Genomic DNA, 22,602 nt, shown 5'->3' with positions numbered 1-22,602 from the left:
CATGGGAAGTTAGAAATTAGGTTAAACTGGGGTTCAATTACTTATCACTTCTTTGGCCTTGGGAAACTTGGTAAATACCTGATTCTACTTTCTCACCTGTAAAATACAGGTGGTGATGCATAATACCAACCTTTTATGACTGTTGAGATAATAAATAAAAGAGCTTGTAAACACTGAGGTGTTTCCCAGGATATTTTATTACTGCTTGAAATTCCCTTGTGAAATATATGTGTGATGTTTCTGTGTTAGACCAAGATTATTAGAAATCAAAATTAGATTGTTAGGTGCAATGGAACCTAGTGTCTATGGACCTAGTGCCACTGAAACCCAAGTTAACACTGCAGTCTTCTATAAGGATGAGTTTCACAGGGAAAAATTATTACTTGGCTTTTGAATTCGGACGTGTCTGTTGTATAGAAGATGTCAGATTCACATGAACAGATTGCTTTTCATGGGGGTGAATAAGAAAATGGATTGCAAATTTAGTATGATAGCTGGATTGCAACTGAAAGTTTTGCCTTACTGATGATAATCTTAGTCAACAGATAGAGAAAAGTGGATCTAGTAGGCACTATTACCCCAAGACAGTACTATGAGAGAGACTGCAATCAAAATGAGTTGCTGGATACATCTAACCCCTGGCACAATTGTCAGTTCTGAATGAACTTTCAAAAAGCCAGTATAGACAGATCCATAGAAGTCTAGACTATTGCTAAGCACTTCCAAGAATATTTCCCCTGGAAAGAGAGTTACCAGTTAATAGGGTAAAGGCTGTATCTGTCACTTTATGACACAGTAAATTGAGAAGGCAGGAAACTTAAAGCAGATCTCATTACTGAAATATAAATGGTGATTACATGAAATATAGCCTGTTGTTCTAAAGGCATGTTTGAGAATCATGTAAGTGTTTTCAAAATGCAAATGTCTATTTCCCAACCCAAGACATTTTGTTTCAGTATTTCTAGAATGGGGCCTGGGAGTTTGTATTTTGAAAAGCTTGCCGTCTAATTCTTAGGTGGCCCTCTAGAACCACTGGTTTTAATGAGCTTTGTTTATTTAAAGGAGTTACTCAATTCCTGAATGTTGGGATAAAGAACTAAATGTTGAATTTTTTTTTCTAGGAAATTTTAGGAGAAAGAATGTCAGTTTCTAAAAAGCATTGTGTATTTAAGGGACAACCTCATCTTTTCCAATGTTGCACAAAATATTCAGGTGTTACAACAGCTGGAAGTGCTAATGGGACACTAGATCATTGTGAGAACACCTCAAAGTATAATACTTAATTTTATTATCTGAACGAGGCATGATTTTACTAGAAGAAAAGACTACTCCATTATGTGCATTATGTATATATAATAGAAAAATCATCATACACATCACAAAATCCATATACACATGATTGGCTATTTTCACAGTTTTTATGTTAAAAGTAGTTTACTCATTATTTCCTTGTCTGCTAGCAGGTAAATGGTAATAGGCACCCTAAGTTTAAGAAAACTTATGGAGGGGTAAAACTCTTACTTTTGAGTAAACTATAGTGTTAACTTATTTTTTATTCAAAGGTGGGAGTGGGGGGACCAAACTTCCCTTTGTAGTTGTTGTTGAAATAGTTTGGTTCAGTTCATTAAATGACCACCAGGTACATAGTTTGGATACTGGAGGTAAATCATTTATGTGAAGGGTTTTCATTAAAGGTTCTCTGTAATGTTCTCAGAAGTAGAAAACAGATAAGTAGGGAACCACAGAGAGTAATCTTAGGAAGTAATCCTAGAGAGAATGTCAGGGCGCCAGAATCTGGCATTTGGAGATGGGAGGAAGGGCATGCGTAATTTGAAAAACAGTTACTGTTATAATATTTTATATCAAGAAAAATAGGGGGAAAAACTTTTTATAATGCAAACTATGGAAAATAAAGCCTGATAAAAATTTTAGCTTTCCAGGTGGTTGGGATAGAAGAATATGGTTGTAATTTTTAATGGATATGATGCATAACCTAGGTGGGTCATATCAAAATCTGGCCTAGTGGATCTGAAATCTTTATTAAAAAGGGCTTAGGTTAAAAAAAGATTGAAAAGCATTGTTTTAAAGGGATAGTTGCTGGTGAGATCTGAAGTCTACCACACATCATGGTATTGTTGAGTTAAGAATCAGTATAGATTTAAGATGATTTTACAGGTTTATTTTATTATACAGAGTTTTAGGATATTGAATGGGAGAACATGTTATAGTTTAAGTTAAGCCTAACTAAGTCTGTAGAATGATAGATTTTCTGAAACAATTACATTGCATTTTGTGATCTTTTAAAAGTGATAATTTTTCTTTTCAGAAGCTTTCTGAAGCAACGATTCATTTTGAAGATGTTTAATAAATCATTTGGAACACCCTTTGGAGGTGGCACAGGTGGCTTTGGTACAACTTCAACGTTTGGGCAGAGTAAGTTTTTAGAAAGAGCAAAAGGGGGGGAACATCTTAATCTGTTGCTATAAAGAACAAATATACTCTGATAGCTTTAAGTAGGAATTTTATTCATACTTTGGTCTTTATAACAAAGTCTCTTTGAAAAATCACCAGGATAAGATCTTGTTAAAATTTTCTAAATAATTCTTTTAATGTTGAAGTCTAAAATGCAGTTATTGAATACTGCTTTAGGATTTGCTCTGTGGATAAGATGTGACATTTAGAAACAAATGTTAAAAATGTCAAAGTTCCCAATCCCTACCAGCCCTCCTGAGATTCACCTCCTCTCCCACCCATTATTATACATATTTGTTGCCTATAGAAACCCTTATTCACTTTTAAACTTTTTGTTAAAAATTGTATACTTACACAAAGGTAGAAAGAACGGTATAATGAACTCTCATGTACTTATCTCCCAGTATTAGTAATCAGTTTTGTTTTTAGCCTTCTTAGGGGAGGGAAGTATCAGAACAGATTATTTTAATGCAAATTCCAGAAACTTTCTATAACTGATGAGGATATTTTTTTCCCCTTTGGGTGGCTAGCTGGTACAAAGATCAAACCCTGGATGTTGATGTTATCAGCACCACACTCTAACCAACTGAGCCAACCAGCCAGCCTGATGAGGACTTCTTAAAAAAGCATAACTACCAAACCTCAATCATACCTAGTAAAGATAACAATAAAGGAAATTTTTTCAAATGTCTCCTGACCTCCTTTTAGAGTACTCTGCGTGTAGATCTGTGGTTTTTACCAGGAATGTCATCAGAGTCACCTTTGGAGGTTTTTATTCAAATTCATGTTTCTCATAATAAAATTATAGGATTAGAATCCCTGGTACTGGAACCTGAACATAGGTATTTTGAAAAAGCTTCCAAGGTCGTTCTGATGTGCTGTGCTAATGAAAGCTCATTCATCTCAGTGACTATGGAGTGTAACAATGTCTGGAGATAATATTAACACTTTAATTTTAGTGATTTACTTTTTTTTTTTTTAATGTAGTTGACTTTTGTGGCCCTTTACCAATTCCTCCCTTTTCCCCTTTCCTCCCACCCCCGCATCTTGGTGATTTACTTTTATCTGTAGCTCATAGTCATTAGTTATCTAGGGACAATGAATAAAATGTCTGTGGCTTAATTTTTATTCTATCATTAATACTCTGATAGATTTTTTTTTTTTTTTTTTTTTTTGGTCTTTTTTGTGACCGGCACTCAGCCAGTGAGTGCACCAGCCAGTCCTATATAGGATCTGAACCCGTGGCGGGAGCGTCGCCGCGCTTCCAGCGCCGCACTCTCCCGAGTGCGCCACGGGCTTGGCCCCTCTGATAGAATTTTGAAAAAAAGTTTAAAAATTAGACTAATAGTCCTATTCAAGTGCAGAATGTTAAGAAATATTAAAACCCTTTTTGATTCAGTCACTTGATTTAAATTTTATTCTAAACTCTAATTTACCCTGGATTTTGCCTTTTCAGATACTGGTTTTGGAACTACTAGTGGAGGGGCATTTGGAACATCTGCATTTGGCTCTAGCAACAATACTGGAGGTCTATTTGGAAATTCACAGACTAAACCAGGTGGGAGCTTTATTTGGAACACAGCTGGCTTATTTGTAGCTGGTATAAGACTTCACTTAATGACTCTGTTCTATTTAACTTTTTTTTTCCCCTCTCCATCTCCTCAGGAGGATTATTTGGTACCAATTCATTTAGCCAGCCAGCTACCTCCACAAGCACTGGCTTTGGGTTTGGTACATCAACAGGAACATCAAATAGCTTATTTGGAACTGCAAGCACAGGGACCAGTCTTTTCTCATCCCAAAACAATGCCTTTGCACAAAATAAACCAACTGGCTTTGGGAGTAAGTAGGACGTTATTAGTTATGTGTGGGTTTATGTAATAACATATGTATATAACATACTATGACTGCTGTTGAAGCCTGTTGTAACAAGATGTTTTCAGAAAGACAAGTTCATTCAGTATCTAGTCTTACATAGAAAAGGAGAGATGAGATAAAATTTATGAGGAAACAAAGCAGTATTTTTTTTAACTTGTCTTCCAAGTACACCCAACAAAGCCTTCATGGACGCTTTGCTGACTCAAGGATTCAGACTTTGTTTCTCTTGAAAGTTGTGAGCCTGGAAGTATGTGTGTGTCTTTATGAAATATCTGTTTGAATGTATTTGCTCACGAGATTTGAAAGAGAAAATTTGAGGATGTGGGAGTACTGCTGCTGTAGTGTGTCACAGCCCAATTCCAAGGTATCTTATAGCTTCTTAAATTCTTTACTCTTACCATTTCATTTTTCTTTTTAATTTACAGATTTTGGAACAAGTACTAGCAGTGGGGGACTCTTTGGAACTACAAATACCACCTCTAATCCTTTTGGTAGCACATCTGGCTCCCTTTTTGGGCCAAGTAGTTTTACAGCTGCTCCTACTGGGACTACTATTAAATTTAACGTATGTATTTTCTTCCAATCCATGTGGAGTATGTTTCTTTTCTGTTTTATATTTCTTATCTGGATGGATCATAAAATTACTCCTCTTTCTAGTCATGCGCAGCTTAGTCCTGAAATGATGTGTTAAGAACAAAATCTGTAAATGGTTGCATAGAAGACAGAAAACGTGAAACATAAATCTAGAGTATGATGTATATTTGAGTTATGCTTACCTTAATCAAATTTGTATTCATAAGGATGATTATTAGAGCTAATGTCAGGTAGAATTTGAATTTACTTTGTTCATAATTGGTCTCTGAATTGTCATCCATTCTTTATATAAATTAAGTATAAGGGGCAAACTGTAGAAAAATCATTGAAAATAAGGCCTCTTTAAGGAAATATATGGAATAACTCATCAATATTCTGTACCAGTTGAAAAATAAAACTTTATTGATGAAATAGCAAAATGGGGCAATGAAGTTTTGTTCTTTTTTTAAGAGGGGTTTGGATGGAGGGTTAGAGTAGAAGATTCTCTTTACAAAAATATATGGAATGCCACTTGATATAATTGGTTGGGGGATGCTTAGGATAGGCTGGAGGTACAGTTATCCTAATGGAAGTCTCTTGCACCAAATAGGGCTTGTACAAAACTTCTTGTTAAAATTTACTCCAAAAATCAATTTCTCAAGTAATGTGTTTAATTCATAATACTAAATTTAGAATCCTGAATTTAAAGTTAAATGTAAATGATAGTGAAAAATATTGTGCGATGCCCCTGTGTTTTACTGTATTTTACAGTAGTGGAGAAAACTGACAATTCAAGTAGGAATCTTTAGTTTCTTATTGTACCTTTTTCCTCATAAGGCTATTGGGGGAAAAATAGGCTTTTAAATTTCTTGAATGCAACAGCAGTTATAAAGCAGATACTTCAGGGCAGAATAAGGAGGTAGCACTTAAATATAGAGATTTAAATGTATATATTGGGTAAATTGGGTAAAGCTTTTCTTATGCTTATAATATTACATGTATTTTAGCATATGATTAGATAGTTTGGGTTATGGGATTAATCTCTGGGTGATAACTTTGTTAGTAAGATTGATTTATTCGGGTAGAGATCAGATATGCAATATATTTAATCAAGCACCCTTGAAACCATCTCACTATAAAAGACCTATGGGTCTAGTTTCAGAGTTCAGTGGTTGAGAAATTGTGTCTGTGAGAGTAGGAATATAAAGCTTGGACTTACAAACTTACCCTTATTGTCCTTTGTAGCCTCCAACTGGTACAGATACTATGGTCAAAGCTGGAGTTAGCACTAACATCAGTACCAAGCACCAGTGTATTACTGCTATGAAAGAATATGAAAGCAAGTCACTAGAGGTCAGTAAAATGCAAGACAGAATATCAGTCTAAGCTTTCAGTTCTATTGGAAAACAGCTTTTAAAAATATTTTTGACTATTTTTAGGATCATGTGGTTCACATAGAGTTTTGTTTTTTGTTTGTTTGTTTCTTTCTTGGTTTGTTTTCTTTATTGGGCAGCTGGCCTGTACTGGAACACATTGGATTTATGTAAATAACTAACATTAGCCAAATTGTTTTTTAAAAATTATGTATTTATACATGTCTATTTTATCAGGCAGGGATAATATCCAGTTCATATGTACAGTTGTAGCTCTTCAAATGGTCTGTTTTGATTGGATGTTGCTCCTACACTGAGCAATGTGTTTGTGCACTCATGCATGTGTTTTTAGTATACTTATACAAAGCCATAAATGTACAGCTTAAGTTTTCACTAAGTGAAAGAGTACAAATCAAGAAACTGAGCATTACGAACATCCCAGATGCCTTCCCTTGTGCTCTGTCCCCTGCCGCCCAAGTCACAATCCTTCACTTCCAAAGGTAGCCACTATCTTGACTGCCTGTTTTTGTTTCTGTTTTTGGCACTGGTGGGTACGGGGATCTGAACTCTTGACCTTGGTGTTAAAACACCATGCTCTAACCAACTAAGCTAACCAGGCAGCCCTTGATTGCCCAATTTTTGCACAATTTTGAACTTTATATAGATGAAATCTTAGATCATGCACTCGTTTGTGTCTGTCATTCAGCACGGTGTGATACTTAACCATGTTGTTACATAAAGTTACAGTTTGTTCATTCTCACTGCTCTGTAGTAGATTGTTGTAGCTTTTGACTGTCATTTCTTTTTTTTTTTTTTTTTTTTTTTTTTTTTTGTCGTTTTTTCGTGACCGGCACTCAGCCAGTGAGTGCACCAGTCATTCCTATATAGGATCCGAACCCTCGTCTACCGAGTGCACCACGGGCTCGGCCCTTGACTGTCATTTCTGATTGTAGCAGCTGCTTCTTCCTACATCTGAAACTCTGCTTGCTATATTGGAGTATGCAGAAATACCCTGACTTTTGAGAAAAAACTGTTAAACTTTATTTCTCCTTTCCCTTAATTTTATGAACCCCCCCCCATCCTCCATCCTTTATCAACTAATTTTTATATTTAGGGGTAGGGTAGACAAGATTATTATATAGCATTTACTAAAAGAAGGGATTGTTTATAAAAGAAAGTTAAAATTAAGATATGGTGGGCTCTTTAGCCTGTAGTATCATGGTAATTACAGTATGGCTTTTAATGTCTATTGGAAGTGTTTTTCTGTAATATTAAATTAATGTTATTCTGTAGTTTTCTGGGGTTTTAGTCACGATTCCTATGTGAACATAGAACTTCAGTACTAAATTTAGTCACCTACATAATTTTTTTGGCTGCATATTAATACCGGAAATATATTTTCCTTCCCTTTAGGAACTTCGTTTAGAGGATTATCAGGCTAACCGGAAAGGCCCACAGAACCAGGTGGGAGCAGGTACCACTACTGGCTTGTTTGGGTCTTCTCCAGCCACCTCCAGTGCGACAGGACTCTTCAGCTCCTCCACCACTAATTCAGGCTTTGCATATGGTCAGAACAAAACTGCCTTTGGAACTAGTAAGCACTTGACTTCATATTGGACCATACTGAGGAGAGATAGACAACTAAAAAGTAAAACATAATTGTTGTTTTGTGATAAGTGCTGTAGAAAAAAATAATTCAGGGATACTGGAGGTATACGGATATCTGGTATATTTGTGGAGGTCAGGGGAAACACAGTTTTAAATGAAGATGGTTAAGGAGAGCTTCACTTGAAAAGGTGACGTTTAAGCAGTGACCTATCCAAAGAATCTGAAGGAGCAAGTTGTACAGATTTCCAGGAGAAGAACATTCTTGGTAGTGGAAACTATGAGTCTAAAAATTCTGAGTTTTTGCCACAAAGGAGAGGGCAAGGGGAAGTACTGGGAGATATGGAGACCATATAATATATTACTTGTGGGCCAGTATCAAGACTTGAATTTTTATTTGATTTGGGAAGTCATTAGAGTTGTTTTGAAAGAGAAGTCATATGAGTGAAGAATCATTTTGAAGGCTGCTATATTGAGAGTAGATGGTAAGGGGGCAAGAGTGGAAACAAATTAGTTTGAAAGCTTTTGTTCCATTCACATGAGAGATGTTGATGGCTGGGACAAGGATAGTGCTGTGAAGATGGTTTAAAAATAAATAAATAAAAGGTCGGAGTCTGCACCCAGTTTGATTATAGAACTGATGGATTGATTTAAAGTGGGATGTGAGAGAGCAATTGAGAATGAAGACTAAATTGATTTTTTAAAATATTACTTTTGCAAAAGTAATGCACACAGATGATGCAAAGTTAACAAAATACAAAAAAGTTTACAACTGTAGGTTTCCTCTTTCCCTATACCCCTCTCCCAGCCACCAGTTTGCCCCCGTAGAGACAAGCAAAAGTTAAAATTTTTTCATGGTCTTTTGAAGAAACATACACACACGCACATGCACAGATATACAAATAAATACATATTTATCTAAGTGACATTTAACATTCTTTTCAGTGTTGGTATTGTGTGATTGTTTAGCATATATTCATTATTGACTACTATATAGCAGACTCTATGCTAGATATATCGATATAAAGAAACAGCTTCTGTTTTCAGGAATAACTTAGTCTAACAAGGTCAGGGTGTTATTGTAAAAAAGTTTTGACCAAATCCATAGGTTGGTGAAGAATGGAAAATGAAATGGTTATTGAATGAGTAGCGAATGAGTGCAGGGTAATTCAGATGTGTAATAGATAATATAACAATGTTGGAGTAACTGGACAATGTGAGGTTTTGGTTTTTTGTGTTTAGGGTTTTTTTCCCATTTATTTTTTCTTTCGTTTTTTTCTTTTTCCTGAAAGGTTCAACTGGATTTGGGACGAATCCAGGTGGCCTTTTTGGCCAACAAAATCAGCAGACTACTAGTCTCTTCAGCAAACCATTTGGCCAGGCCACAACCACCCAGAACACTGGCTTTTCCTTTGGTAACACCAGCACTCTAGGACAGCCGAGCACCAACACCATGGTAAGGAAACAGGCCCTTAATTAACTCCAGGTCTCATTTGTAGAGCTAAGTAATGAGACTTCTAATATTGTTAAATTAACAAGGTCTGGGCTGGCCGGTTAGCTCAGTTGGTTAGAGTACAGTATTATAAAACCAAGGTTAAGGGTTCGGATCTTCAACCGGCCAGCTGCCCAAAAAAAAAAAAGAAAGAAAGAAATTAGCAAGGTTTACTTTTATTATAGTTAAGAGCTGGGGTGTTTAGTAAAGAGAAGAGAGCAAAATCATTGAAAAATTAGGACCTAGATTCCGGCCCAGGCTCTAATCTGTACTCATTGAGAGGATGTTGAACAGCTCACTTATTCTTTTTGAGTGTATTTTTCTTTTTTGGTGGCTGGTACAGAGATCCAAACCCTTGACCTTGGTGTTATAACACTTGCTCCAACCAGTTGAGCTAACTCACCAGCCCCCTGAGCGTATTTTTCTCATCACTAGGTGAGAGCTGTTTAGTGGCTAGAATTGGCTATCTTGGGACATTGACTCTAGCCATTCTATAGAGTACAGGAGAAAATACTTGTCAGTTACTGGCTATATTTTGGAATGTTCTTTCAGTTTGTTCCTTTAAGTGGAGTCAGACAAAGAAGTCTAGTTCTTAAAAACTCAGAGCCATGTTGAATAATTGGTACTTCTGTGCAGAAAGTGAAAGTCCTAGCAGTCATTACTAGTTTATTTTTGGGGACCCTGTTTTAGGGAAGTATAAAGTTAAAGGTTTATTTGAGGTATGATTGATTAATTGATTAAAATTCTTAGAATTTACCTGGTCTTCAAATTAGAGATACTTCACCGGATTAAAAAAACAAGTACAAGGGCTGGCCGGTTAATTCAGTTGATTAGAGCGCAGCGTCATAACACCAAGGTCACAAGTTTGGATCCCTGTATTCACCAGGCACCAAAAAAAAAAAAACGTACAGCTAGACTAAAAAACCTTCAAAATAATATTAGCAGACTGAATTCAGCAATATTTGAAAAGGATTATATGCCATGTCCAAGTGGGATTTATCCCAGGAAGGTTGGTCCAACATATGAAAACTAATCACTGTAATTCACTATAGTTATAAAATAATGAACAAAAGCCACATAATTACCTCAGTAGGTACAGAAAAAGCATTTGACACCCTTTCATGATAAAACGCTCAAAAAAGAATAGAAGGAATTCTAGCATAGCCAAAACAGTCTTGAAAAATATTGGAGATGGATAACTCACACTTCTCGATTTTAAAACTTGTTATATAGAATGGCTGGTTAGCTCAGTTGGTTAGAACACAGCCTTGTAACAACAGGGTCAAGAGTTTGGTTCCCTATGATGGCCAGCCACCAAAAAAAAAAAAAAAAAAAAAATCAGATGATCTATTCAAAATAAATAAAACTTATTATAAAGCAATAGTAATCAAGATAGTGTGGTATGGGCATAAGGATAGATATATAGACTAACAGAATAGAATTGAGTGTACATTTACATTAACAGATTACATTAACAGACAATTGACTTACATTAACAGATAATTGACTTTCAACAAGGGTACCAAAACAATTCAGTGGGGAAAGAATAATCTTACATTAACAGACAATTGACTTTCAACAAGGGTACCAAAACAATTCAGTGGGGAAAGAATAATCTTTTCTACACATGGTGCTGGGACATCTAATTGTCCACATACAAGAGGATGAGGTTGGACGCTTTCTTTTTTCCTTTTTTAGGCGGCTGGCCAGTATGGGGATTCAAATACATGACCTTAGTGTTACTAACACCACACTCGAACCAAGTGACCTAATCAGCCAGCCTGGACCCTTTGTTTACATCATTGAGTTAACTACAAAAGTTAACTCAAAATGTATCAAATATGTAAATAGAAGGGCTAAAATTATAAAATGAATTAGACAGTGGTTTCTTAGATATGACACCAAAATCAAAAGCAGCAAAGTAAAAAAAATAGATAAATTGGGCTTCCTCAAAATTAAAAGCTATTGGGTGTCAAAAGGATGCCATCAAGAAAGTGAAAAGAAAATGCACAAATGGAAGAAAATATCTGCAAATTATGTATCTGTTATCAGACTTGTATCCAGACTATGTAAAGAAATCTTACAGTTCAATAACAAGACAGTAACCCATTAAAAAGGGACCAAGGACTTCAATAGACACTTTTTTCTTTTTTCTTTTTTTTTAAAAAGATGACCGGTGACCGGTAAGGGGTTCTTAACCCTTGACTTGGTGTTGTCAGTACCAGGCTCTCCTAAGTGAGCTAACTGGCCATCCCTATATAGGGATCCAAACCCATGGTCTTGGTGTTATCAGCACCACACTCTCCCGAGTGAGCCACGGGCCTAAATAGACACTTTTTTCACAGAAGATGTACAAATGGCTAGTAAGCATATGAAAAAATGCTCTCAACATCATTAGGCACCAGGGAAATAGAAATTAAAATCACAGGATACCACTTCATACCCACTTGTAAGGCTGTAATCAAAAAGACAGACAATAATAAGTGTTGATGAGGACCTGGAGAAGTTGGAATCCTCATACATTGCTGGTGGGAATGTAAAATGGTGTAAACACTTTGGAAAACAGTTGGATGGTTCCTTAAAATGTTAAACATGGAGTTACCATGTGACCCAGCGATTTCATACCTTGGTATTTTCCCAAGAGAAATGAAAACACAAACTTGTACACAAATGGTCATATAGCATTATTCATAATGTCTTATAAGTGGAAACAATAAGTGGAAAAACAACGATAAATGGAAAAACAGTTGTGGTATATCCCTACATTGGAATTCAGCCATAAAATGGAATGAAGTACTGATACATGCAATGACATGGGTTAACCTTGAAAACATGCTAAGTGAAAGAAGCCAGTCACAAAAGATCACATTTTTTATGATTCAGTTTGTATGAAATGTTCAGAATAGACAAATCTCTAGGAACAAAAAGATTAGTGGTTGGCCAGGGATGGGTAGTGATTGCTAATGGGTCCAGAATTTCTTTTGGGGGTTTGAAAATATTCTAAATTGAGAGAGTGGGGATGGTTGCACAACTCTGAACATGCAAAAAATCACCAAATAGCCCACTGTAAATGAGTTAATTTTGTAGTATATTAATTATGTCTCAGTAAAGCTGTTTAAAAAACAGTACAATGAATTCTTGATTCAGCAACAGTCCATTAGCACAATATTTTTCTTTCATTAACTAAGCGTAAACAAAATACATTGTTAAACATTAGATGAAACAGACTTTTCTCATTTGAAATTAGTCAGTTTTCTCTTTTAGAATTAAGGTTTTTTGACATTATGCTGGTGCCACTCTCCATACTGATTTGGTTATTTTCAGCCAATTACTTTCAGTTATTTGATTCAGAATCCGCTCCTTAGGTCAGTATTGATTAGTTCTTTGGGCCTAACTCTTTGAAAATGAAGTACCCTGTTACATACCATTTTGTTTTCAGTGTTACAACCCTGACATCGCTAAGAGCACAAGAGTTAGTATAAAGTCTTATTAAATGCTCAGGACCTTGGAGCTCATCGTCCTGTGAACAACAAGGGCTTAAGTGTAGGTATGAATTTCTGGTACTGCCATCAGGAGCTTTGACATCTTGGGCAAGTTTTTAATTGCTCTCAACTTTATATTCTTTTGGAAAATGGGGCTACTCTCTGCTTTTCAGGGTTGTAGTGAAGAAAAGAAACTATGTATAAGTATTTAACAGAGCATGTCACATAAACTTTACAAAAAGGCTAATTTTTTATTAATCTAAGACCATTTAAGAAAATTGACTATTTTAGGATATCCTTTAATCTAAGTTATACTTTTTTGCAGGGTTTATTTGGAGTAACCCAAGCCTCACAGCCTGGAGGTCTTTTTGGGACTGCTACAAACACCAGCACTGGGACAGCATTTGGAACAGGAACAGGTCTCTTTGGGCAGCCCAATACTGGATTTGGTGCTGTTGGTTCGGTAGGTTTTTACAGTTGACTGTAATTTGAAGACGTGTATAAATTTGTTAAAGGAGTTTCAAAGAAAGATTTAACTGTCTTCCAAATACTTTTATTGGTTATATGATTTGATATTGAGATCAGCTAAAAGCTATTTGATACAAAATGAAGTACTGTAACTAGTTAACTTTAATAGGTTTATTTTCAATGAGTAAATTCTTTTTTTTTTTTATTACCTACTTTACCTCAGTGCTTGTGTGTAGTTTACTTCTCATAGCAAGTGTTACTCCAGTTGGTTAGTTCAGATTGAGTCTAAATTGAGATGCTTTCACTTTGTTTAAATCAGAAAAATTTTAACTACTAGTTCTACCCTGTTTGGGGTGATAAATTGGTATGACAATCAAATGTTTTTCGTGTTGATCCAGTTGCTTAAATTGTTGGGGTTCTCACGGTTCTCATGCTGCTGGAGGCTTAACTGAATTATTTTCCTTGTTAAGTCATTTAAGTAAAAAATTACTATTTGGAAATGTACTTTACCTAAAAACAATAGTAAATTCTATATTACCATTAAAAAAAATTAGTTATATGAGAATCAATATGAAATAGTCAGTCTGTATTATATACCTATTATAAGAACATTTGAACTTGCTGTTGGGGATAGTTTTTTTAAAAAAAACACATCCCCAAAACATTTGGTCCTGTTTTTGTGGAGATTGAAATCTATTTTTTCTTAACTTTAGTTGGGAAGATAATTGAGGTGAGAAATTGAGAAAATTTTATAATGCTTTAGAAAATTCTTATACTTCTTAATAACAGCTTTATTGATATATAATCCACGTACCATAAATTCATCTTTTTAACGTGTACAATTAATTCAATGGTTTTTAGTATAGATAAGCATATTCAATTTTAGAATATATTCATCACTCCAAAAGAAGCCCCATTACTCATTAGCAGTCACTCCCATTTTCCCGCCATCACCTCAGGCCTACTTTCTGTCTCTATGGATTTGACTATTCTGGACATTTCATATAAATGGAATCATAATAAATGGTCTTTTGTGATTGGTTTCATCTTTCTTCTACCTTTTTTTTTTTTTTTTTTAAGTTATGACATCTTTCCCCCATTCCACACCCAATCTAGTATACCTGAGGTAAGTTTGGTGTATGTCTTTATGTTATTTAAAATGTCCTTTATTCTGTTCTTTCTAGACGCTGTTTGGCAATAACAAGCTTACTACATTTGGAACCAGCACAACCAGTGCTCCTTCATTTGGTACAACCAGTGGCGGGCTCTTTGGTAACAAACCAACCCTGACTTTAGGAACCAATACAAACACTTCTAATTTTGGTACATATAAAAAGCAGGTTTGGCTCTCTTAAAGTTACATTGACTATACCACACATCATTCTCCTGATTCATATGACTGGGAATATTTAAAAATTCTCAGGTAAGCCGTGGCTTGATTTGACGTACCAGAGGGAAAGGTTTAAAGTCATGGACATGGCTTGAGATATTTAGTAGAAATGTAAATTGCCTTTCATTTTCTTTGGATGACCTCTCCAATAGCTGAGAAACCATAAATGAAACACATTTGGAGGAGGTAACACATTCTATTAGGCCAGGTTTCAAACATGGAAGTGTAGTGTACAGGAAAGATTTGAGGATTCTTATTGAAAGTTGAAACCTTCTGATTTAAGGGAACATGCAGTAATTTCCTAGCTAGCAGTTTCAAAAGTTTTATTTCTGAATACATGTTCATTTTTTAAAATTTGGAAAATATGTGTCATATGGAACAACAATTAAAAAACAAACCCTAAACTACTTTTCAGAGATATGCTAGGAAATTTAAACCAGTTTAATAGAAACGTCATATTATTTTGAATGTCTTCTGTAACTACCTAATTAAATTTTCAAACAAATTCAACATTATTTGTATTAAATGAAATATAGAAAGTTAATTTTATTGCCAAGGGAAATGGTAATTCAAATATTTGTTGAGGATTTTATGTGACAGGTGCATCACTAGGCACTGATTGATTCTTTTTGGGAGATGAGTGCAAAGACATGGTTATTTGGCATAGATCAGTAGTTTACACAGGTCTTCAATTAGTTTTTGAAAAATTTTTTAATGTACCAGAAAAAGAGACTATGTTAAGCATCCATTGGTAGGGTAATATGTTTTCACAGAGATATGAACTAAGTGAAGAAGGTAGGTAAGTACTTGTCAGGTACCAATTCCTAAATTTATGTTTTTATTTGATTTTGTTTGTTTGTTTGGTGACTGGCCTGTATGGGGATCTGAACCGTTTACCTTGGTGTTACAAGGGAGCACTCTAACCAACTGAGTTAACCATTGATTTAATTTTTATAACCCCTTTTATTCATGTTGCTCAGTCACTGCTCGTAATCATATAGTTCTATATATAATTCTTTTTAGTCATATTCTATTTGAAAGAACAGCTTTGAGGCAGTGGACTTGGTTAGCATAGATAAGATATCTGATTTGTGTTTTTATTCCTTATCTATAAAATTAAGTTGGGAAAGATACTAGAAGGTTAAATCAGTGTTTCTCAACCTTTTTTTTAAAAAATCATTATCACTTCCCCTTCCTCAAGTAGCCTTTGTAGACCATTTTTTCTTAATCATCTTCCCCTTTGAGATTTTAGCTTCACACATACACTATGTATCTGTTTGTTCTGTGGCCCATTGTAATCTATGGTTTTTTAACCCTTCAAGAACCAATTTTTACTTTCTTTGAAAATGAATATGTTTAATAAAAAGCTTTTTTCTTTTTTTTTTTTTTTAAAGATGACTGGTAAGGGGATCTTAACCCTTGACTTGGTGTTGTCAGCACCACACTTCCCAAGTGAGCTAACTGGCCATCCCTATATAGGGATCTGAACCCATGGCCTTGGTGTTATCAGCACCACACTCTCCCAAGTGAGCCATGGGCCGGCCCTAATAAAAAGCTCTTTTTGTAGCACACTTCATGTTCAGAATTAAATGTTATTTCTGTTGGTCAGGGTGTTTGTATAGGCTGTACTTTTTAAATGCATTTGGTATTATTCCATGGTTCTAGATTTCTAATTTGCTTGGAGGGTTTTTTTGTTGTATGAATATATTTATACTCATGTTCATTGCTTTGAAAATGAAAGGACCCACCTTTACCTGACTTGCCTTACTAGCGTACGTGCTGAATTTGAGTTGTCTTTAGTTTTAATTTGTATAATCGTTATGAAATAACAGTTGATAAACTTGTCAGTGAGAATCAGAGGAAATGTGTGGTATAAACAGTGTAAGTTGGGACTTACTTCCCTCCTGTGGGTTTGAGGTAGTTCATGAGTATCTTGCTTTCTGCTATTTTGGGGGCTGTAAGGTCCTTTCTGGTTATATTCTAATTCAGAAAGTAAAAATATGTCCAAGTAAAATTCTGTTTTTTTCCTTAAAGAAAGTTGATTGTGCTTGAGTAGGCAGCATTCCATTTTTGTGGCATAGCTATTAATAAGCACAATTCAAGAAAAGATTTAATGAATGCATGAATGAAATGTGTTGAGATCATCAGATTACTTGTTTGGATCTTTTTTTTTTTTCGGTGGCTGGCCAGTATGGGGAACCAAACCCTTGACCTTGGTGTTACAAGGCTGCTCTCTAACCAACTGAGCTAACCAGCCAGTCCCTGGATTTTACAATAACATGAAATATACTTGTTTTCATACTATTACTGTTTGAAACTTTTTTTCTTGACCTTTTTCATTAAGGTAATAATCCAAATACTGGCATGACAAAGTGTAATATTCTTGCTTATAAAAGTATAATCTTATTTGGAATAGTGATACTATCATCTGTTCCCAACTATTTACTCTATTATCTTTTGGATTTGTTTTCCTCTGTGACACTTTTTTAAATGATCAAAAGTGTTTTACAAACAGGGTTTTCTGTTTTCTGGCCAATGATTGATTTCCTCCTCCCTGCCCTTTTTTCATTAGAAGTTAATGATATGTTCATTAGGTGTTTTGTTGATACTTAGCTCCAAAAGGAATACTGAAACTTGTGGACATATCTGAACAAAAGAAAAATAATAGCAGTAATGGTATCTTTGTTTGATACCTGTGGATTTTAAAGGGGAATTAGAGGATTTCTCTATCTGATGGGTCATAGTGAAAGAGGATAGTTTGTTCAACTCTCCATCATCTCTGATAGTGGAAGAAATCATTCAACTCAAGATAAGTTATTCATAGATTATCTTCTCTCTCTCTCTTTTTTGCGGGGGTTGGGGGATGGGTAACTGGCGGATCCAAACCCTTGACCTTGGTGTTAATAACACTGCACTCTAACCAACTAAGCTAACTGGCCAGCCCATATCTTCCCTTTTTAATATCAGCTAAGTGAGCCCTTGAATGCTCTTATGAGCTGATTGAGTATTACATCACTAAAGCTCTTCATGTGTGATCAGCCACATGTTACTTATCCATTCCAGGTCCATCTGTTCAAAACAAAAGCTGTTGTAGAAATTTTTATAGATAACATTTTCTTAGCAAGAAACTTTAGGTTCAGTTAAATGTCTTTACTTGTTACCACTCTTATTTTTTAGTGAAAGTTTGAGTGAATGCATTTTTCTTCCCATAAGTAAACTTGAAACATTCATTGGATGCTTTGGGTCTTACAAAGGGAATGTTTTCGAAGCTCAGGCATATTCACTTTGCTTTAACATTGGATTTCATCCTATATTGAATTGATATCTCAACCCTGAAATGTATGTAGTTAATTAAAATGAAGACTTGTTTACAAGCATCAAAATTAAATTTAAAAAAAAGTTAAGTTAGCCTACAATTTAGGATTCCCAAATGAAAGGATGCAAAGCTTAGGGTCAGACTGCTTTGTGTTAAACTCCCTTGTACAGGAAATTGAAAGTCAGGCTAAAAGTACAATCCACTCACTCTTTTGTCTTCCTAGGTTTTGGCACAAATACCAGCGGGAATAGTATTTTTGGAAGTAAACCAGCACCTGGGACTCTGGGAACTGGGCTTGGTGCAGGATTTGGAACAGGTAAGAAACTACTACCATGAGATTCAGGAGGTGATACCACTTGACTTTCTAATTGCTAGAACTTAAAAGCTCTGTTTGATCATATGCCTGGAAATAAGACCTAGATTTTCATTTTTACAAATGGAATTATAAAACACTTCCAGCAGTTATGTTTTACTGGGTCTTAAAACATTAGCACATTTATCTTAGAAGCTATACCTTTTTATCAGATGTCCTCAGTAGTCCTTTTCTATCTGGGATTTTCAGCATTCGGTATGAGATTTGTCAGTGTGATGTCCTTATTAACATTCAGTTTCCCTGTGATAACCTTTGCAACAGGGATTTGAGACCCTGTACTGTTTACCAAGTAAACCCTGGTAGTAAAGCAGAGTATTAAGAGCACATGCTGAAATAATTAACAAATTCTCTGACGTTTTGCAAGGTCTGTGCCTACCTTTTGATTCTTTTCACTATGATATAGACCTGGGATATCATCCCTTTTCCCCTATTCCTACTATCAATAATTATTTTTCAGTGCCTTTGAAGATATTGACCCTTCTATGTGCCCAGCTGTTTTAAATAATTGAAGGGTGGTGGTGTTCATAAAATGGATAAATGTTTCAGCATGTAGAGTTAAACAAGGTTGTTTAAGCACATAGTTTTGCCTACTTTCCCAATTCATCTGTGGTCATTTAGTGACAAACCATTTGTTTCCATGGTCTCTGCTTCTATTGTTGAGCTCTCTGTTTTCTTTGCTTCTGTGATCTGATCATTCATATTCCATCTCCTTCTTAATAGAACTTCATTTTATACTATGAACTGTTTCATTTTCCTTTTAAAATAAAAGTTGTGGGCAGCCCATGGCTCATTTGGGAGAGTGTGGTGCTGATAACACCAAAGCCACGGGTTCGGATCCCTATATAGGGTTGGCTGGTTAGCTCACTTGGGAGAGCGTGGTGCTGACAACACCAAAGTTAAGGATTAAGATCCCCATACCGGTCATCTCTTAAAAAAAAAAAAAGGTGTAAGTACTGGTAAAAAGTTTCAGCAATTCAGAAGTATCATGAAAAGTCCAAGTCTTTCAGCTGTGAAGAAACAGCTATTTAAAGTTTGGCATGTATCTCATCAGACCCCTTTCTTTTCATTTTTCAAGCTTGCTTACACACACATATTTGTACATATATGTGTGTACTACATATGTGTGTTCATATATATAAGGTTTTTCGTTATACAGTTTTCCCTCTGTATCTGTGGGGGATTGGTTCTAGGACTTCCTATAGATACCAAAATCTGCAGATGCTCAAGACTATCCTATAAAATGCTGTATAGTATTTGCCTACAACCTGTGCATATCCTCCCATATACTTTAAATTATCTCCAGATTACTTATAATACGTAATGTAAACACTATGTAAATAGTTTTAGTCTGTATTGTTACGGGAAGTGTGACAAGAAAAAATGTCTATATGTGTTCAGTACAGAGAAAGTTTGGGGGGTTTTTTGCTGGTTTTTTTTTTGGCAAATATTTTCTTTCTTTTTTTTTTTTTTTTTTTTTTTTTAAAAAAGATGACCGGTAGGGGAATCTCAGTCAACCCTTGGCTTGGTGTTGTCAGCACCATGCTCAGCCAGTGAGCAAACCGGCCATCCCTATATAGGATCCGAACCCGTGGCCTTGGTGTTATCAGCACCGCACTCTACCGAGTGAGCCACAGGCCGGCCTTGGCAAATATTTTCAATCTGCAATTGGTTGAATCCACGAATGCAAAACCCACAGATACAGAGAGCAAACTGTATTCTTTTTTTTTTTTTTTTTTTTTTTTTAAATGAAAAGATGACCAGTAATGGGATCTTAACCCTTGACTTGGTGTTGTCAGCACCACACTTTCCCAAGTGAGCTAACCGGCCATCCCTATATATAGGGATCCGAACCCGTGACCTTGGTGTTATCAGCACCACACTCTCCCAACTGAGCCACGGGCCAGCTCTCAAACTGTATTCTTAAATGGTAACCATACCCTACATGAGTGATTTTTAAACCAAAGTCTGAGATGCGTTAATTGGTTGCAATATTAACGTAGTAGACTGCAACCAGCATTTCAAGAAAATGAACTAGAATTAAAAATCATTGTATGTAGTAAGGTTAGTGTCCTTTTATGAAACTTTTGTTTTAGTTCGGTGTGTGTGTTATGTGTTTTGGGTCTCAGTGTATCTCATATCACGTGCTATAGTCAGAAATGTTTGAAAGCAACTGCCTTATGTAGTATTCTTTGACTTGTTTTTTCATTTGACATATTACCAGCATATTTTTTTCTTTTTGGTCAGTACAAATAGATCTATCTTATTTTAAAAATAACTTTTGTATTCCATTGTGTGTATATATGTATATACACATGCATAATTTACACGCACCATACACACATCATAATTTAATATAACTTTTCTCCTATTGATGGATATTTGAATTATTTGATATTATTAGCAAAGCCCTCAGTGAAGATCTTTGTTACATAATTTTGCATGTGTTAGTGTTACTATAGGATTGATACTTGAAATCGCTATGTAAGAAGATATGTATATTTTGCATTTTGTTGATCTTGCTAATTTATTTGCCTTCCAAAAATAATACCAGCTTGCATTGTTGCTCACATTGTGTAAAAATGTCTATTTTCCCATACCCTTTCTATATTGTTAGGTTTTTATATCTTTGCATACGTGATCATGGAAATTGGTATATTCTGATTTGCACTTAATTGATTACTGCCGAAGGTGGATATCTTTATATATGTTTATTGGCCATTTGAATCTTTCAGTTCTGTATTCATAATATTTGGTCATTGTTTCTTAATTATTTTTAAGTGTGCTTTACATATGGTGGATATTAATTCTTTTTGTTTGTATGGTAGAGTTTCCATTTGAGCTTTGTAACTTACCCAAAGTCTACCACATAAATTTTGCAAGAAATAAAAACTAAAAAGCTCTGGTTTTTGTACAATGTGATTCCTAAACATAAGTGGAATGCATTATCTGACACCAAGCAATGTTCTCTTTCAACACTTGGAAAAAATAGCTTTGGTATGTGCAAATTAAGGAGGGCTTTTTCAAGGATAGTTTTGACTCTACACAAGTTTGCAAGCATAAACCTAAGGCCTGGGTAAGATGCTACTCTAATGTTTGTTACAGATATTTCCACCAAGCCTTTTTGTTCATTATTTAATTTTGTTAATCGAAGGTGTTTTTCTTCATGTACAAGTTTTATTTTTATGTGATCAGTTATTCTTTTATCTTTGGCTTCTGGGTGTTCCAGGTTATGATTAGCAATGTCTTCTCATATACTTTAAGATTATAAAATGTTTTATAACTTTTTTTTCCTGATGCTGTCATTTCCTATTCCACAGCAATGTAATATCCCAACCTTTTAATTTCTTTTAATATATTCAGTTTTCTTTAAATAGTTCTCTCTCAGACAACAAATCACATTTTTGTTGCTGTTATATATTCTTCATTCATGCCTTGTCCTTATAAACTAAGAGACAAATATAATCAATAAAGAATTTTACACCCGCAACCTTGGCAGCAGTAGATCATGTAGGGAAATGAGAATTGTGAGACTCACCAAGCACACATAGTTGCAATTTCTTGATTATCACATCTGCTAATGCAGACTTTTGGCTTTCAGAGGAACATGCCCTGAGACTTGCATATAAACACCCACATTCATGAAGCCTGCATTTCATGGTATCACAAGTGAACTAACACTGAAGTTTTGGGCCATATTTTGGGGGGGATTAGCTAAGTGGGTATTCCTCTCTGCAGCTTCTTGTTTTGCGTGATGGAGATTCAAACTCGTTCATCAGCAGAAATAAATCTTCCTGTAACATGGGCTTTTGAGTACCTTATGAGTAGTAGACTACACACATATTAAATGTACAAATACATAAAGTTTTTTTGTATGCTTAGATTTACGTAACCAATCTTAGTATAAAAGGTTTTATATTGTCCCTTGGCATGTGTTTTTCCCCCCAGATGTTCAGACTAAGGAACAGACTCATTAAATCATGGGCATATCAATTTCTTGTTTTATACTTGATGTTATTAACTATCATTAGCATTATCAGTTGTGTGCCATTTTCCTGGTAGTTAACTTAGTAATAATATTAAGAAGTTTTAGTTCTTTTCCATGGTTTTCCATGAAGTATTAAGTTTAAGGGTACAAAGGTTGATTGTTATACTAAAAGATACACAGAAAAATCTTCTATCA

The 22,602-nt window shown here is 35.2% G+C and overlaps 1 protein-coding gene across 4 annotated transcripts in view; it reads left to right on the top strand.

Moving 5' to 3' along the window:
• Positions 1 to 22,602, top strand: part of NUP98 (nucleoporin 98 and 96 precursor) — a 90,673-nt gene that overhangs the window by 10,423 nt on the left and 57,648 nt on the right. The window contains exons 2-11 of one of the 4 annotated variants that reach the window (XM_063092453.1): positions 2,330 to 2,433; positions 3,929 to 4,030; positions 4,138 to 4,314; positions 4,776 to 4,915; positions 6,169 to 6,276; positions 7,710 to 7,890; positions 9,194 to 9,357; positions 13,201 to 13,338; positions 14,528 to 14,666; positions 18,273 to 18,365. In XM_063092453.1, coding sequence (XP_062948523.1) covers positions 2,358 to 2,433; positions 3,929 to 4,030; positions 4,138 to 4,314; positions 4,776 to 4,915; positions 6,169 to 6,276; positions 7,710 to 7,890; positions 9,194 to 9,357; positions 13,201 to 13,338; positions 14,528 to 14,666; positions 18,273 to 18,365 — 1,318 coding nt within the window. In that variant the 5' untranslated portion in view covers positions 2,330 to 2,357. Of the gene's footprint in view, positions 1 to 2,326; positions 2,434 to 3,928; positions 4,031 to 4,137; positions 4,315 to 4,775; positions 4,916 to 6,168; positions 6,277 to 7,709; positions 7,891 to 9,193; positions 9,358 to 13,200; positions 13,339 to 14,527; positions 14,667 to 18,272; positions 18,366 to 22,602 lie in introns of all 4 variants that reach the window. The other 3 variants (XM_063092455.1, XM_063092452.1, XM_063092454.1) reach the window with 3 other exon arrangements.

The sequence above is a fragment of the Cynocephalus volans genome, chromosome 4 (assembly GCF_027409185.1).
Source record: "Cynocephalus volans isolate mCynVol1 chromosome 4, mCynVol1.pri, whole genome shotgun sequence".
Taxonomy (NCBI): Eukaryota; Metazoa; Chordata; class Mammalia; order Dermoptera; family Cynocephalidae; genus Cynocephalus; species Cynocephalus volans.
The sequence above is the reverse complement of the archived record's forward strand: the minus strand, read 5'-3'. Positions and strand labels throughout refer to the sequence as shown.